Below are 18,630 nucleotides of genomic sequence, written 5' to 3'. Positions count from 1 at the left end.
ACTAACCTGTTTTCATGATAACAACACCATTCCCAAACTGCCAAGTCTGAAGGGACTTGGAACCATCCTTTAGAACTAATAATGACCCAAACAGGCATTACCACGACGTTCAGTGCCCTGTGTTTCGTAAAATAGATACAGATTCACTCTTAAGTGAATAGCCCATACAGGGATCAAAGCGATGTTGTTAAAGATCCTGCTTTTGTTGCCCGATTGATAAATGACACAAAACTCGGATAAGTTTTGTGGGTGCTTTATTAAGGGCCCGGGGGTGCCGGCGGACTAACGTCCCAAGTCCGAGCCCCCAATTTCACATATGGGTGCTTCCCTTTTTATACATGCGATTCATAACAAGGTCTCCAAGAAACAGTTCCCCTTGCCTAGTCACAGTCCCCTTGTGATACATTCCTTAGTTCACAAGCAAGATCATAAATCTTCTGCTTATCTTATTCTAAGAGCATTGTATGCTGCCTCCAGACAGGTTAGCATTCTTACTTTCCTGCACTAGTTTAAATATTTATTAAATTCCTAAGACTACCTGCTAGGTTACACACAAATCCAACACACACACTATCAACGGCTACAAAACTGCTTTTAACAAACCAATTCACACACAACTCATAGCTAAACTATAATTACACATTTTGCTAAATTTAATTTCTTTTCCAACACTTTAACTACATCCTTGTGATTTTTGATGGATTTGCAAAGGCCCTTTTTTGTGCACTAACTGCAGCATGTAGTGAGTACGGTGTAATGTCAAAGGACAGCAGTGGCTTGGTTGCTACTGGTTACTGAGGGAGTGCTCCAAACGAGAGTCACAGCATTCAGCAAAGCCAGAATCACCAACACGCCACATAACCCAGCCACATCAGCCAGGCCTGCAGGAAATGCAGCTCTGCACACACCTGCCTGGTGAGAAGTGAGTGTCCAAACCACTGATGTCACTCTGTGAAATGGAGAAACCTCTCTGCCAGAGGGCTTTCAAGCAAGAAAGAGCCATAAAGCATCAGGAACTGAGTTTGGTATCAAAGCATTCAGACATTCAGAGCCAAAACACTGCCTCAGTGCGCTGATGTCATTCTTGGGTTGTTGGCAAAAAAAAAAAAAAAGCTATTTGTACAGTTTGCTACTATGCCTGCTGGAAGAAAAGGATTTGTACTTACAAAGTAACAACAATAGAAAGCTTTTGATGGTCATTGATTTCTTCTTGGACCACAAAACTGGTCAGCCATGGACAGCTATGATTCTGATAGTTCTTGGCAAAGAAAAGGAAAATGCAATGACTTACAGAAAATAAGTAAAGTGGTTCCAAAGCATATTGGAAATTTATCTTTTTTAGAGAAAACTACATTTTATCATTTACATTTATTAAATCTCACTTTCTTTTTTGGGTTTTTTTAAAAGGAATTTTGGTAGATCTTTGACATTTTGATTAAATTTGCTTAGGGAATTCAAGCATGACCAGCGTTACTGTAAGGGAAGAAGCCTTATATAGCTAGTTGAAAAACATATTTGAAGTTTTTAAGCATTTCACATTTTTTATTGATTTCAGTTTTAGCAGACACCCAACATCAAGAAATAATGTAATACACTACAAAAATATATAGATTTAGAGATGGAAAATCATCTGTCATGGTCTCTACAGGAAAGATAGACTGTGATGAGAATGTGAATTTCTTTGCAGATAGGTGGTACTCTCCTGGATACTTTCCTGGCTGTACTATTGACCAAGCTGACAGTCAAGTTTTGTTTCCTCATTTTATAAGTAAATTATCTAAGAAGCTTTGGATTTTCTTCAGATATATCTGGAGAAAGAGAACAGGGCTTTTCCATTTAAAAAGATTTTTAAAACCTAGTAAATTCTAAAAATAGTCTTTAAAAAATTGATCATCAGCATAATGTGGATTTTTTTTGTCAGAAAATAAAAAACAAATCTACAATACACATGTACATTTTTGAGGAATAATATTTTAGTTGCTTGGTTATAGGACTAAAAATGAGGCCACATACTGCAATGTAAAAAGCATGTTTTGCTCTAGAGAGGGACTTTATAAAATCTACTTCCTGCAGCTTTATGATTATAATCTCTGATTTCTAGATAAAATTTAGTCACTTTCAGTCATATTTTCTCCTACAAATTGAGCCCAGAATCTGAAAATTTTTGGTCACTGGCACTGATGATTTATTCTTTAAATAATGGCCCGCTGGCAGTAGAACTCTGCTTCCTCTTCTAGTGCCATGTTTCTATATTGCTCCCTGCCATAAAATATTCTTTAACATCAGCAAAGAAGGAGGCATTGTTCCTGAACACAGAGAGAGAGACTATGTCAAAGGCTGTTGGCTTTGTACTGGTGCATGTTTTCTGAGCTAAACTGCTCTACCAGTTCATATTAAAGTCTATCCAACTATTTGAAGGAAATATGCCAATCAGGTTTGCAAACTGGCATGTGTTTGCTCACTAGCGTGTCTCAATGTTGATCTAGGAGAACCGTATCCAGCAGCAAGTATAATCTAGCTACTTCTGCAATTTACTCTTTGGCCTACTAAACCTAATAGAAATCTTTGTCAAATAAATTGGAATAGGCTGGAACCACCACCCAGTTAACCTCAGTTGTCCCCAGGGCAGCACTGCTGTTTCTGTTGCTGCTGTCCTGGACTGGCCTATGTACCTAAAGGTGAATCCCATGAGCAATACCCTGAGCTAGCCAGTCCTAATTTTGTAAAGTGTGAACTTCAAGTGAACTGAAAGAAAAAAAATACAGGTTACCTCTAAGGATTGTGCTGACTTCACAATACATTCAGAAGTATGTCTTGTCAGTATTACAGAATCCTGTATTACAGATTTTGCAACTTTTGTGTGCCTACACAGACTCCCTGAGGTAGTGTTTCTAACACTACTATTCATATTACTTTTAATAGTTTCCTTTGAATCTCTTTTGTAGTTCAAGACTGATCTTTTAGTGCCTTATTTTCCTGGAAAGGCCTCCTTAGCCTGGGCTAGGAAGTGCCAACAACACGACATTTCACTGCCAAAAAGGGGTAGTACTGGATCACACAGGGATTTGCCTCAGACAAGCACTTGCCAGCGCCTTTAGGTCACCGTCCAGCCCTGCCAAGAGCCGGCAGGCTGGCTCTTCTCCCCCGAGACCTGCGGCTCTGCCAGCAGACACGCTGGCCAAGCCACTGTCCCTGGCTGCTGCCGGGGCCACCAGCACAGCCAAGGTCAGGGAGCCTGGAGTCATTTCCGCAGGTGACCGGAGCACAGCCGCTCTTCTCCGAGCACAGGAGGAGGGGGAGAAGCCCTGGGGGAGCAGGGATCAAAGCCCGGGCTCCAGCGAGCCCTACCCTGCTCCACAGGCCTGGGCAGCGGATGCCTCATCGCTCTCCTGACGGGAGAGTGTACTGAGGAGGGGCCGGCCCCTGCTGCCGCGCCTGCAGGGACAGGAGCAGAGGAAATGGCTCTACGCTGAGACACGGGAGATTCAGATTAGATACTAAGAAAAAAAATAGTGCCCCGTGAGGGTGGTCAGGCATTGAACATGTTGCCCTATGGTGTCACCATCCGTGACGGTGTTTGGGAGGCGTCTGGAGCTGGCGCTGGGTGCTGTGGGTTTAGCGGCTGTGGGGATACTGTTGCAGTGCGGGGTGCACGGTTGGACCGGGAGATCTTAAAGGTCTCTTCCAACCGTGCTGATTCTATGCGGAAGAAGAGACCTGGGAAGAGAAATAAGGGGGAAAACTAGGATGGCTGTTGGGGGTAATTAAGAAGAAAAAATATGCTGCTTATTCCCTCATCCCCGCCTGCCGCTGTGGCACTGAGGGAGGAAGGCCCTGAACGCCGGGGAGACGGGAAGGGGGGGCGCCTCGCCCCCTCAGCAAAGGGGGTGTTCTGAGGCACGGGGGGCTCCCCGGCACGACCGAGGCGGTGCGGGCACCGTGCCCGGCTCGGTCCCCGCCGCCGCCCCGCAGCGCCGCCGCCCTCGGGGCGCTCCCGCCCGCCTTCGCCCCACAATGCACCGCGCCGCTGACATGGCGGCCGGGCCGGACTGAGCCGCTGCCGTCGGGGCCTGCAGCAGCCGCAGCCGGGCATGGCGGGGGCGCCGCGCCGGCTCCGCTAGCGCCGCACACAGGTACCGGGGCCCGGGGGCTCCCCGCGCCCGGGGGCGGCGGCCCGGGGGGAGGCGGGCTCAGGGGGTCCTGTCCGCGCCGGCGCCCCCCGCCCCAGCCCTGCCCCGCCTCGACGGCCCGCCGCGGCCTCGGGCCCCGTGCCCGGGCGGGGGAAGCGCCGGGTCCGCGGCGCGGGGGCCGCCGCAAGGTCAGCGGGGGGCCGGGGGCGCATCCGGGCCGGAGCCGGTGCGTGCGGTTTGTTGTTCGTACGCCCCGTGGAATTAAATAATGCGGGGGGAGAGAGCAGCGCAGCCGGCGAGGCCCGCGGGGAATGCCCCGTGTGCAGGGCTGCCCTCGAGAGCCGTGCCCGCTCCGCCGCGAGAGGTTCTCCTTGCCGTGGATTACGATCTGCCTGGAGTGACACCCAGGCATCCCTTCGCCTACGTGGTTGTGCTCTTTTGTTGGCTTATTTTGTATACAAATACAGCTGAACGACTTTGCTGCTTTTGCAATATGTTGCAATTTGCCAGTTGGCTGAATGTGTCATATTACCTGAGGCCTCCTAGCTTTTAAGGTTGTTTCTGGGTATATCAAAGGAAGATGAGCTCATAACACACAGAGAAACAATGCAATCGCATTTAAGCTAAGGTAGAGATTAGTACATTAAAAAGATAGTTGAATTTAAGTATGGATCTAATAATTTTTTTTATATTCATGCCACCTCCACGTCACTTGGCTTCCTGAGCACTGTGCCCTGGTTTTAGGGGTCGTTGCATTTGCTTGAAAATAGAGGATACATGTTTATGGTTTTGGCTTGTGCTCCCGGTTTCAGTGGTTGCTTTTTGGATAGTCTGACCCCAGATAGTTATGACATAATTATTTCCGTGACAAGAAAAGTAAGCTAGCCATGGAGCTATGACTTAATTACAGTACCTGGCAGAAGATGCTATATTAGGAGTAAGAGGTCTCTTTTACAAATACCAATTTTGCAATGAGCTTTTTTTGAATCATTTTTCTGCTTAACTTTAGTGTAAACCTTCATAAAATTAATTTCGTGATAAAATTACCTTTTCCCAAGAGATATATTGGGATGTGTTCCCAGAAGATAGACACAGAGGGATCAGAAAGTTCCTCCTGTGTTCTGTTCTTGCACAGAGGACAGCTGAGACTTCCTTTTCATACCTCAGCTTGCCGTGCTCAGTGCCCCGGGACACCTGCACTGTGCAGGGCATTTATCCAGTTCTTCCTCTGAAGGGAATTGCTGCAGTGGGGAGAAAGAAAGGGGGACAGGATTTCCCTGTGTTGTACTTGAAAGCAAGATATTCCTGAGGAGCTCCTCTTAACTGTCTTGTGGCTCTGCTTGTCATTCATGCTTCAGGATTGATACCATAAGGCAGTCTGACTGCCTGAGAGTATGTTCTGTGTTCAGTTTGCAGTCCTGGCTTTTTAAACTTTACAAAGCATTTCTACTACAATAAGTTTATTTTTGTCACTATCTTAGTGAAATAATGCAATACTGGTACTGACTTGTATTGAGAACCCATGGAAAGAAGGATCCTGCAATTTGCTTAGTGGATTAATTTGCACAATGGAAGCAATCCAGTGAAAGTCAACATTTCTCGTGCTTTTGGCACATTAACACTATTTTGATATTGCTTGATAAATCGTTTAAGTTAGAAATACAAAAGATCTAAATTTTGTAACAGTGCACGTGAATTTAATTTTTACTCTTTTTTTTTGTTTTCACAGAAATGCATGCACACATGCATGTATACTCGTACTGTATCCTTGGTTTGTAATTTTGGTTCTAAGGTTTCAGCAAGTCTTTGGAAAAAACCCAATTTATCAGATGTTCTTAGATTTTATTTTCATTTCTGTTGATGCATGAAATACTGCTGCCAGCAAGAAGTAACTTTCAGATTTTAGTTTTCAGTGTCAGCAAAGCTTGACACAGGAGTCTGGAATCAGTTTTGTGTTACAAACGATTGTGACTCAGTCCGCTGAGCGTGGCTGTGTTCTTGACAGCTTTCCTGGAGTTGTGATTTTCGGCATGTTTCTTCCAGTAGGGAAAGTGCTGGATGCTGGTGAGGAGGCACAAGGGTATGGTAGAAGATCTGTTTGCTTTCCCTGTGGTTTGTGAACTGGTTTGCAGCTGGTATGGAGCAGTTCAAAGACCGTCCCTTCCTCAAGGATTCCAGTTTGAGTGAAGGGCTCACTGTTGTTTAAATACAAGATCCAGATAAGCTTCTGTGCCACAATACATACTGCTGTATTGTCATTTAGCATAGCACTGAGCATAAGTGGAGGTTAAGATCAAGGTGAAAAAATTAGTTTCAGTGTGTAGCTGCCATTTAAACCAGTTTTGTGATCATCTGAGGCCTCTGGAAGTCTCTGAAAGGCTCTAAACCAGTGCAGTGCTGTGTTGTGCTCCCCCAGCCTCCTCGTGGGTCCTTGGGCTGATGTGTGTGTTTGGGTTTGAAGTTCGAGCTCCCTCGTATCAGTTCCTGCTCTGCTCCAACATGAATGGTGCAGCACTTGGGGAGCCTTGGGGCGGGTGCTGCCCCTCTTCAGGGCTCGCTGCACTTGGGTCTGAGGTGTAAAGAACTGCTGCAGTAAAACAGCATCAGAACCAAAATGTGCTAAAGCATGAGGAGCCTATATGGAATAGAGAGGTGGGGGAGACTGTTCGTGTGGCTGAGAGAGGACAGCTGTGCCCAGCTTGGCACAGAGGCAGCAGCAGTAGTAGGGTCAGAAAGAGGTACCCAGTTCTTGGCGTTGGGTGACGTTAGTTTTTCTCACCTTCCCAGTGAGTCATACAGTGCTGTAGAAAAAACAGTGAGTCAATGCAGAGTAATCTGTAACAAGCATTTCCCTTATGGATCTCCCATCCAGCATATTTTGCTCACTCCAAAATTGAATTGTAAGATATTTGCACATACCTGTGTTACTAAGTTTTGTATCAGCCAAAGCCTTTCTTGTTACTTCATTTATTCGGCAGTACTTCTGTAAATCAGATATCATCTTGTTACAGTGTTATGTATTTTCTACATATGTATATATACATAGATATATATCTAATGATTACTCCTTAGATGTTTTCAATCTTCCACATAATAAATACAGCATCAGAGGTTCCTATCTTCACTGAGCCCAGAGTGCCAGTTTTGTTGCATCCTTGATTTGTGTGTTAAAGTTTATGTACGCTGTTCTGACTTCCTTCTGGTAGATGCTGGCAGTATTATCCTTACCAGGATAAATTCTATAGCCTGTAGTACAAGGGAGTTCTGGAACACTATGTAGCACTTATGTTTGTTACTAAGAATATCGATGGGTTTAGTGCTGGTGGAGTCTGAAGCGCTTTAGTGGCCAGTAATCTCTGATAGTTTTAGTTTTAAGTGCTTTGGAAAAACATCAAGCATGAGTAGTAGGTTGTACTGAGTTATGTCTATTTCATCATAAATCAAACATAAATGTGTGATAATTTTTTTAAAAACTATTGACAAAGAACATGGGAGAGGTTTGTAGGAGTTCTCAGACAGAAAAATGGGCCTAAGACCCAGAAAAGACCCCCCCCACCCCAGCACATTAGGGCTGTCCATAGACATCACCTGTGCTGCACTCTGAGCAGAGTGCAAAGACAACCTTTCCTATTGTTCCTGACTGTGGCTGTAACCTTTGTTTGCAGAATTTCCTTTTATTTTTGTTGAGGAAGTTGAGCTGGGCTATATTGGTAGTGAGGCGAGGGGGGCACTGAGGTTAATCACCCCACTTAGTGTTGGAAGGCTGGCTGGGAGATCTGAGCTTCAGGACAATCATAATGGGAGAGATAAAAGCAGGTCTTGGATAAAATACAAGTCTCCATATCTCAAAGGAGGGAATGCTTTATAGAAACAGGGTGATAACACTTATGTTTGTAGTACTTTTTGTGTTTATATTTTATCTAGTACTCCCCAGGGAAACAAAACTTAAAAGCCTGTCATCTTTCCCTTTAGTTGCCTTTCTACACTGTAGTCCCTACTTTTGGGCATTTCAGCCAGTTGGGACCACATTTTAGAACATATTTGAAATAATGGCAAAGGGTCATTGAGTTTTTGTCTGTTTTCTGGAACAATTATGCCTCAACAGAGGAGAGGTCTCTGCTGAGGGGGAAGCAGGAGGAAGTTCCATTTCCTTGTAGGGAGTAGCTGCAAATCAGACAGGGCTCCAGCACGTCTGCTCTGCTTGCCCAAGGGGCTGTGATAGAGAGTGTGACAGAGGAGCACAAAGTGAACGTCTAGGAAACCAGGTGGAGTCAGTTCTGCTGTTAATGAAATTATTTAAAAAAGCTTTGCAAAAGAACCACTCAGAAGGCAAGAGCTCACAGTTTGACTTGGCCTTCATCTTTGAAGAGGCCCTGTTATGTCAAATTCTGACTCCAAATGTATGTGTTTGAGGGAGTTGAATACAGCGGAACAACTTGAGAGGAAGAAGTGGTAGAAGAGGTAGAAATATCTTCTTGAAAGGTTTTTGGTGGTTTTCTTTTCCCCCTGTTTGGAAGTAAGCCTTAGTCTGATTCTTTGCAATTCAAATGCAGAGTTTTCTAATGCTTGTCTGCAAAGTGGAGGAAACAAAAGAAACTGGCAAAAATGAAAGTGAAACATTCTCATGTCTTCATTTTGTGAGCCAAAAATGAATTCTAACCAAAGCTGATTTAAACATTTTTAATTTTGTTGCTGTAGGTAGGTATAGATTTTTATACTTTTCTGGAGTTTAAGGTCAGATGGTATCTTATCTGACCTCAAGCTGTTGTATTTCAGCCAGATAATTTTCCTAAAAAGAGCCAAGAGCTAGATTTCGGAGGAGTAATTGGCACTGTACACTCAGAAAGCAGGGGAAACTGAGTCCCATGTAACACTGGGATATTGAATTATTGAAATATGCTAAACTGGTTTCAACAGGTTAATCATACCCCATTTTGCAGACGCTGGTTTTGTTGCCAGCCTGACTGGGAGAAAATTCTGCTTTGATTCCAGGTCTTGCAATTTGGTATGAGCCTGAGCTTGTAAGAGGTGCCATCCAGGTTTCTACAAAGATGCCACCTCAGCACTGATTCACTTCACTCCAGTGCTTGGTTTCCAACCAATTTATTTTTTTTAGAGGCATTCCTTTCCCCATTTCCCTCTCCCCCTATGTCATGTAGATGGCGAATATCTGACAGAGGATGATCTTTTTGTGTCTGTCCTGGGTTCAGGAGAGGTTTCTTTTTGTTTCTCATACTGAGTTTTATTAGTTGGTTTGTTTTGCAGTTTGTTGTGAGATGGTAATTTGGTTGCTATTGAATATGTTGCAGGAGTTAAAATTATTTTTTGTTAGCTAAATTATTTCCATATTAAAGAGCAAAAGGAAAGAAAAAGAGACACCAAAGTTCAACAACATTATTATTGCACTTGCATTTCAGATTCTGCATTCATTGTGGAACTGCTGGCTTTTATTTCATACAGAGTATTGTCTTATGAAATGTCATGACCTCTCTTTATTCATATTTCTTAGGAATAAAGACTATATATGCTTTTTAACATTATCTACTTACATTTGATGACATTCTTGATATGCAGCACTATCACAGTACTCAAATCATTAGCTCAGTTCTAGTTTTTACTAGCAGTTTCTTTAGTTACGTTTTCTCGTTTGATTAAAGAGTATATATTCTCTTTGAGTATATAATTGTGTATTTAATTGAATGGATGAGATAAAATAATTAGAATATTTTTTGCAGATTTTTTTAAAATTTGACTCTAACAACGTGCCGCATAAAACCCCCCAAAATGCAGCCCCACTTCTCCTCCAATGCCGGAGTTTCACGGTAGCTTTAATCTGGAAGTGGTGCCAACAGGAGTTGTCCCCACCCTACGAGTTGTTTGTTATTGCCAGGCGTGCTCCTCCTCCTCCTCCTGCCTGGTGCCAGCTTTATGTTCGGCTGGATTGGTTTTCCGGTTTGGTGGCCGGCAGAGCTGCCCTGGGGAAGGAGGGAGCAGCCCCAGGGATGGGAAGGAGCAGACCCGGGATGGGAAGGAGCAGCCCCGGGGAAGGAAGGAGCAGCTCCCGGATGGGAGCAGGCCCGGGAAAGGAAGGAGCAGATCTGAGATGGGAGCAGCCCCAGGGAGGGAAGGGGCAGCCCCAGGATGGGAAGGAGCAGCCCCAGGGAGGGAAGGGGCAGCCCCGGGATGGGAAGGAGCAGCCCCAGGGAGGGAAGGGGCAGCCCCGGGATGGGAAGGAGCAGCCCCAGGGAAGGAGCAGCCCGGCGGTGGCCGTGAGGGAAGGGCGGTGCGGCTCCGGCTGGAGCCGGGGCTGCCCCGCGCTGCTTCCCCCGAGCCTGGAGCTGGCCTCGCTGTGCCCCCGGCCGCAGCTCAACGGGGAATTGCTGTGTCTTTGTTGGTTTGGGGAGTTTTTTTCCCCCTCCTCGGGTTTAACAAGTAAAGCATGATTAGTTTAGAATTTGAAAAAAATCATGTCCCCATTTCTCTTCTGGTTGCATGAAATTAAAAACCAAACCCACCGTAGAGGTTAAAGGCAGGGAGGTGTACAGAGCTGTAACAGAGCCCCAGTCTCTAGAGCAGAGCTTTGTACCGGTGTCAGGGACTGGAGAAACTTGAATTTAGCTAACCTGGGAGGACCTGGGCTCTCCTTACCACCCTGAGGCTTCAGCAGTGCTGGTACAGCTGGGCAGGAGTTCCTGCTGCTTTTTGGTTAGAATTGCTATGGGAAAGACTGGCTACAATCCAAAGGCAAATATTATTTGATCTTTGTGACTTTTGATCTCGAAGTAAGAACCAGGTGCAATCAGTATTAAATAGAAAATAGATGCAATATTAACTGAATGTGAGATAAAATACTTAGCCATTGGGAAGAATTTAGGAATGGAAATTTTTTTTCTTCTTCAGTTTTTATATTGTACTAAAGAATGTGATACTTACAGCATCTTCAGGAAAATTCTTGTGGCCTTTGTTTCTTTGATTTTTCACCTTTGTTTAAAACCCAGAAATTTCCATGGGTCATGCATTTACCTAGCAAATATGCAGCTGGACAGGAAAGAGAGAATTTCTGCATGCCATATTTTGTTATAATTTTACAAAAATAGTTTTCTTCATTGTCTGATGCTTCATTCTCGGAGTTTTCAATTGCTGTCTAAATGTTATTACAAAGAAAAAAAATCCATTTTCTTGTTGTAGATCTTGCCTTCATTTTCTCTATTAGTAAAACTAATTCCTTACAAACAGACCCACTTGTGCTGAACCTCCTCCCACTGGAAGCACAACCTTTGAGTTGTCTCCAACATAAATCTCAGATGATCATATACCACCTAAAGGCCTGAGGTTTAGATGAGGAAAGTTAATCTGTAGCTAAACAAAATATTTACTATTTGTGTTTTTGGTTTTTTTTAATCTTACTTAATTGCTGGCAGTTAATTTATATGAAAATAGGAGGTGCAGGTGATCGGTCAGGTTTGTTATTAATACTTTGAGCTATATCTCTAAATGCTTTTGTAAATCAGTTAATAAAATGGAGCTTGCTTGCTGGAAACTGAATTAGTTTCCTCTAGTGGCTAATTTGAGCTGTGCGTTTATTGAGTAGTACTTTTTAGATGTGTTAATTTTTTTCTTTTTTTCCCAGTGTAGTTGCAGACATCTTGGTTCTTGTTTTTGTTCAGAAAGCCAGAAATAGGAAGGACAGAAAAAAGCAAGCTGTTGGCAGGTTTATCATTGAGTGTTTTTTAGCATGTTCTGCCATTTTTTTGTCTCTTCGTAGCCCTCGTCTTTTAAATACAAATCAAAATAATCAAAATTTTCATGAGTTTTACTTTAATACTGGAATGTATTGTGAAAATGTATACTTATGCCTGTGGGAGGAATATGCTTCCTATAATAATTTATATTAACACCTTCCTTTAGAGAAGTTTATTTAATGTCCTGTCTGCATAGAGATTTATCTTTTTCCTTAGTTTTTAAAAATGTCTTATCATTATTTCTTCGGTAGACAATCAGCTACGATCCTTGCCTGCACAGAGGATTTAAAATCAACGGCAAATTGCTGAAGAATTGCACTTCAAGTGGTCTCGAGACAGGAGAAGCAGGTCTTCATTATAATGGAAGAGGCCAAGAGCTCAAAGAATGGAAATCATGACCCAAGGAAGTCTGTCCGTCTTGTCTGTGAGGAAGGCAAAACAGTCAAAGTTACAATTAATCAAAATTATAAATATAATAGAAATGACAAATCTGTGAAGGATGTCGGGAGAAGTTCTCCAAGTGGGAATAGCAGCAGAAAAAGTAAACAAAATGATGTTTGTTCTGAAAAACAAGGAGAAAATAAATCATGCAAAGTAAATAGTTGTATTCCTGGAACTAAAGATTTGGGATCAAGTGTTCAGGATCGAAGTCATGGAAAAGGGAAAAAAATTTCTAATTTATCATCAGCAATGGAAAACGTGAAACAGACAAAATCCCAACCAGTGGGAGAAAACGCTCCAGGCTCCCATATTTCAGGGAATGGGGTCAATATGGAAAGCTTAACAGCTACTCAGAAAGGGAAACTGGTGCTGGAAAATCCAGTGGGAGTTCATACTTTGAAGACTAGTGTTGATCAGGCTGGTGATCCTGGTAAGACTGCTGCAGATCAAAGAAAAATGGAGCATAAGCCTGATGACTTCAGTGAGTATTAGTTAACACTGCCTTATTCCATTTTCTTCTGGTGCAATGCTGACAGTCTGAAATGGGCTTTGAAATGTTTCTGTTGGTGTTATTTTTTCACATGTACGAAGTTGCTGGTTGCATTTAGAAAGAACATGATGTTCATACGAGCATATTGCTTAGGGAACAAGAGATTATGGTAATAGCTGTCCTTTTTTCTTATGCCTAAGACCTAAACATCTTTGTAAGCTACTTAGTGTGCGTGGGTTTTAGGCAATTTTGTGAATATAGTGTCTTAGGAAGGGGGAACCCTTTGTAATATCATTGCCACTCAGGGAAATGCCAGTTATTACTTCTTTTCAGAAAGATCAGGGGGAAAATGGGCAAGGAAAGTTCCTATTATACGTAGAGGGGAAATATTTACTTCTTTTCTGTGACTGTTGTGCTCTTTTTGTTACTAAAAATGTTTTGAGTAGGCTTTGGCAGGTGACTTTTTGATTTAGGGAGCTCTGGAATACCTATCATCCATCAGTGGTTACCCTTGTGAGTGTGCACTTCTTCCAAATGTTTTTCAATGTCAAAATTAAATATATTGATCAAGCTTTGTCTCACCAGGCTAATTCCATAGCTCAGAATTTGTCACACTTCTTTAGAATGCTTTTTTTCTGTAATGAAAATACTGTTTTAAGATGCCAGCCAGTGTAGACCTTCTGTTTGAAGTATTTCCCACAGCTGCAGCAGTTGCTTGTATGGAAATACAAGGAAAATAACAAAGTGTGTGGTTTTTTAGCTGTCTTAATAGTGTTTAACAGGAAAAACAAGTTCAAGTGGCAGCATCCTGTGATCAGTCAGCTCTTTGTAGACCCCCATTATGTACTGTGGGGACCATCTGTCACTGAGAAACCAGGACTTGAAAACTTACTCAGCTTTGATTCCTTGCTAGTCTGGGGGCACCGATCTCATTTGAAAGGGAAGAAAAAGGAGAAGAAAAGACAAAGCACAAATAACCCTCAGTTTTGCTTATGTAAAAGCAACTGGAATGATTTGCTGTGGATGTTTGCAGAGATGAGTGGCCTGTGACCAATGCATAGGCATGTGGAGGAACTGGCCCTGTGGCGCTGGGCTGAGTTTTTGGGAGCAGCAGCGTTGCAGAGCTCAGTGGGCGAGAGGTGGCACGGAGCGTTCAGGGGTGACTCCAGCAGCTTCCAGGCTCAGGGCTGGCATTGCCTGCTGCCTCCCTCTGTAGGGTCATTTGGGTGAACCTAAATCTCTGACTTACCTCCTCACAAAATATTATGTACAGTGATTTTATGCCTAATATTTGTTTCTTTTACAGTAGGGCATGGGGATCTTGTTTACTCTGTTCTGGACGGCAAAACCCTTTCTTGCTTTGAACAATTGAGGAGACTGTGAATTTGACTGAAACACAGAATTAATCTACCTTTTTAGTTTGTGTTTTTGACAGCACTCTTAGTAGCAGATTAGTCTCTGAAGTCCTTTTAAAATACTAGTTAATTTACTGGAACAGTTTTAATGTTTAAGGTGATCTTGGGCAGTGTTTGGATAAAAAACTGGAATGTAGCTCTAATTTGTGCCTGGTTCTTAGCTGCTCTGTACTCTAATTTTCACTTTTCCTCTCCTTGAATGACTCTTAAGAAAGTAACTGTTTCTTGCTTTAGGTAAAATAAAGAATTCTGAATCAACAAAAGAACATGCATTGGAAGCGGATTATTTAGAAAACACTGGTGTTATTGATGAATCTAATCTGACAGTTGAACAGCAACTAGGATTGAAACAAGCTGAAGAACGTCTGGAAAGAGATTATATCTCCCGACTTGAAAAAGTAGGTTGGGTTATTTATCAGATAAAAAAGAAAATGTGTGTCCTCTTTCATTATCATCACCATATTTCTGGTTGGGTGGTGTTTCTACTACAGCCTGCTGCCTCTGTTTCTTTCTTCTTAATAATGAGTCACTTTCTGATCTAAGCTAGTGTCTCCACTATTTGGCTAGTTGTTCATCCTGGCAGATTATATGGATTAGAAACTTTGTGTTCCTTTCGTGGCACATGTAGCCTTTGCAGAACAATTTTAATTTTCTAGATCTGAAGGTTTACAATTCCAGTATTTAAATAAGATTTTATCTTATAAGATTTAAGTCTGGTTGTCTGGAAACTGAGAATGCAGGACTAAAAAGAACCTTGAGCTTTCTTTAGTGTCTCTCACCAGTCTCAGTTGCTATATTGGAGATGACTGCTTAAAAATGTTCACCTAAATTGTTCTTAATATTATCTCTAGTGACACAAATGTTGAAGCCAGTGTAGGTAACCCAGAAGATTTTGTTAATATATTATGGAAGCATTTTAATCCCTCATATGTTGTCCTAGGAAAATAACCAAAAGCTTATTTCTTCTTTTTCATAACATTGTGCACATAGGAAAATCATTCCCATTCCTGCAGTCAAACCTTCTTTAGGCTCTCTTTGTTCATTGGTCCTGAGGGTTTTTAGTTCCTGGTTCATTCTTGTTGCTTTTCTCTTGACACCCATTGTGTAAGTGGTGTTCAAAACTGGACATGCAATTCCAGCTGAAGTCTTACATACAAAGAGGAAAGCTGACTTCATCTCTCTGAAATATGGCATTTTCATTTAGGATCTCTGCTTTTTCAGCAGCAGTAGGATATTGGCTTAAAGTTGGACCAGCAGTGATTCCCATGGCCTTTCCTTAAGAATTGGTCCATCAGGTGTTCCCAGTCCTGTATGTTTTGCAGTTGATAATACCTAAGGAATGATACTTTGCTGTGATATTATTTAGTTGGGGGTTATTTATTAAATTTCTTTAACTTTTTTGATATCTGAATTTTTGTCATTTTACATTTTCTGTATCCTCTTCCAAGTCAATATTTTTACATTTATAGTCAGCACACTTTCTGTTGCATTTCCTACCTCTTCAACAAAAGTGTGGATATTTCTGCCCCCACAGGGACCCCTGCTGAAGAACACTTGGCACATGCTTCGAGGTAGGAGTGCTCTGAGGACAGTTCTCTCAGCAGTTTTGCTCCCACCTTACTGTTCTTTATTTAGGTAGTGTTTATGATCTCCTTCTGAGACTGATACTATGACAAGTGACAAAGACTGTAAAATTCAAATACAACCTCTGCTGCTGCTTCCTGAAGAGCTGTGACTGATCTTTAAAAAAGCAACCCTAAGATTGGGTTAGTGCAATTGTTTGCAGCAGATCAGGTTGTCACCTCTGACCTGTTTTTTCCCTATGTGCTTGTTAAAAATTGATTGCAGTATTTTTCTGAATGCTAATTCTGACTGGTGTCTAATTCCTTGGTTCATCTTATTTAGCCCTTTAAAGATATTCTTAAGTTTCTCTTTCCTGATGATCTGGAACCTTCCTATTCTCTGTGAGTTCTTTAAAATACAGCTGGCTCTTTTATGGATTACCTCCTTGAGTATCCAAGACAAATTTCGTGAGACCTGGCTTATTAGGATGCATCTACCTTACACAAGTAGTGGTCTGTAACTTTTCTGTCTTGTTATTTTGAGTTTTTGCCCTTTTCATTGGATTAAAGCATAATTAGATGATTTGAAAAGTCTTCACAATAAAGGCAAAATAGAAGTTATTACTTGATTCAGCCTTCTTGGCAACATCTATTAGCATAATACTGCAGACCAATATTGTAAAGAAACACAAAATTTTTCAGCAATACTTTTACTGCTGATACTCACTTTATTATAAAAGAATGGTAAAATATTTTTTATCTACCTCAGTCCTCAGGCATCAAATACTTGAATCTTCCCATGTTGCCAGGTGTAACTGTCTGTAGGTTGTTTTCCAAATGGATGTTTAATTTCATTTTACTAGGTACCTGTCTTAGAGAAAATAGGGTTAAAAAATTGGTAATTAAAGCAATATTTTAAATTTCAATTTACTCTGTAGTTGGAAAGTATCAGACTGGTTTTTTTTCCAAAAGCAAAAGGTCAAACTCAGTAAGTGGTAAATGGAAAAACTTGCCCAAATTTAACAGTGGTTTAGGTCTTCATGTGGTAAGTCAAATTTGTTTAACTGATCTGTGATCCACCTCAGTGTCTTAAAATGGTGTTCATTCATTGTTGTGTCACTGTTTAAACATCTGGTGTTTTCAGTATACTTTTTGGGTTTAGTAAATATAGATGTATTAGAATTAGGACGAAAATGTGGAAGTAGTTTTTTTTTCTCACCCAGCTATTGGAAAAGTCTAGCAGATCTGGAGAAAATCTAAATTGGTGTTTTTTTAACCCTTTTGTCTCTGCAGTGAGCTTTTCAAAAGGTTTCCCATCTCTGTAGCTGTGATCTGTTAGAGCAAGAAGATAAAATTGCAGGATGAGACAGATAAAGTGGAGTATTTGGGAACATCCCCTTCTCTTGCAAGAGTCCTTTCTGCCTTTGAGTCCAGCAGGTCTTAATGGTTTCCTGGCTGAATAAACTCCATGGCATCCCCTCATGGACCCTGGGAAAACAGCTTCCCTTCTTCCCCATCAGCTCTGGATGTTTGGCTGCTTCTTGCACACTTGGAGATCTCCCAGGGGGCCACTCTCCATTTGTGTACTCCATCTCTGCCAGGCTCTGTGTACAAAAAGGTGTTTCTTCTGCAAGTGTCCCCAGCTCTGAGCACTCCAGAGCATCCATCCCAACTCTGAGCATTCCAGAGCATCCATCCCAACTCTGAGCATTGCAGAGCATCCATCCCAGCTCTGAGCATTGCAGAGCATCCATCTCAACTCTGAGCATTGCAGAGCATCCATCCCAACTCTGAGCATTCCAGAGCATCCATCCCAACTCTGAGCATTGCAGAGCATCCATCTCAACTCTGAGCACTCCAGAGCATCCATCCCAACTCTGAGCATTGCAGAGCATCCATCCCAACTCTGAGCATTCCAGAGCATCCATCCCAGCTCTGAGCATTGCAGAGCATCCATCTCAACTCTGAGCACTCCAGAGCATCCATCCCAACTCTGAGCATTGCAGAGCATCCATCCCAACTCTGAGCATTCCAGACCATCCATCCCAACTCTGAGCATTCCAGAGCATCCATCCCAACTCTGAGCAGTCCAGACCATCCATCCCAGCTCTGAGCATTCCAGAGCATCCATCCCAACTCTGAGCATTCCAGAGCATCCATCCCAGCTCTGACCATTCCAGAGCATCCATCCCAGCTCTGAGCATTCCAGAGCATCCACCCCAACTCTGAGCACTCCAGAGCATCCATCCCAACTCTGAGCATTGCAGAGCATCCACCCCAACTCTGAGCATTGCAGAGCATCCATCCCAGCTCTGAGCACTCCAGAGCATCCATCCCAACTCTGAGCATTGCAGAGCATCCATCCCAACTCTGAGCACTCCAGAGCATCCATCAGATTTGGAATAGCATCAGGCCTTGCTGGAGGATCCCACCTTGGCTGAGCACAGTGACTGGGAAGCGGCTGTGTTCCCCAGGCTGCCTGGCCACACCCTTTCTAACTGGGCAGAGCCAGCACCGTGTGACACAACAGCACAGCAGGACACAGCTGAGCTGCTGCCATTTCCTCATCAGGGAAAGGCAGGGAGAGGCTGAGGTTTAGCCAGTAATTAAAAGCTTCACCTGACATGGGAATGGCTTACTGGTCTTTAGGTCAGCCTTAAGAAGCATAAACTCCTCAGTCTTAATCTTACCTCACTTAATTTACTGAGAAATGTAATTCTCAAGTCATCCCACTTCCTTCCCTCACTCTCCCCTCTTGTCATACAGGTAAAAATCCATTTCTGTTTGTTTTTTGAAGATTGCTTAATGTTTGCAAAGCACCTTTACATTAAAAGTGTTACATAATAGTTA

At 42.7% G+C, this 18,630-nt stretch overlaps 1 protein-coding gene across 1 annotated transcript in view; it reads left to right on the top strand.

The window, feature by feature from the left end:
- Window positions 1-4,102: 4,102 nt before the first annotated feature.
- TUT4 (terminal uridylyl transferase 4) overlaps window positions 4,103-18,630 on the top strand; it is a 43,872-nt gene continuing 29,344 nt past the window's right edge. The window contains exons 1-3 of the mRNA XM_054285590.1: window positions 4,103-4,133; window positions 12,124-12,794; window positions 14,453-14,616. Of these exons, the coding sequence (XP_054141565.1) occupies window positions 12,233-12,794; window positions 14,453-14,616 (726 nt within the window). The 5' untranslated portion in view covers window positions 4,103-4,133; window positions 12,124-12,232. The remainder of the gene's footprint in view (window positions 4,134-12,123; window positions 12,795-14,452; window positions 14,617-18,630) is intronic.

Source organism: Melozone crissalis, unplaced genomic scaffold, assembly GCF_028551555.1.
Source record: "Melozone crissalis strain CALT ecotype California unplaced genomic scaffold, PUWL_Pcris_2 ptg000045l_1, whole genome shotgun sequence".
NCBI classification, from domain to species: Eukaryota; Metazoa; Chordata; class Aves; order Passeriformes; family Passerellidae; genus Melozone; species Melozone crissalis.
Note: the sequence above shows the minus strand (reverse complement) of the source record. Positions and strands in the feature narration are given on the sequence as shown.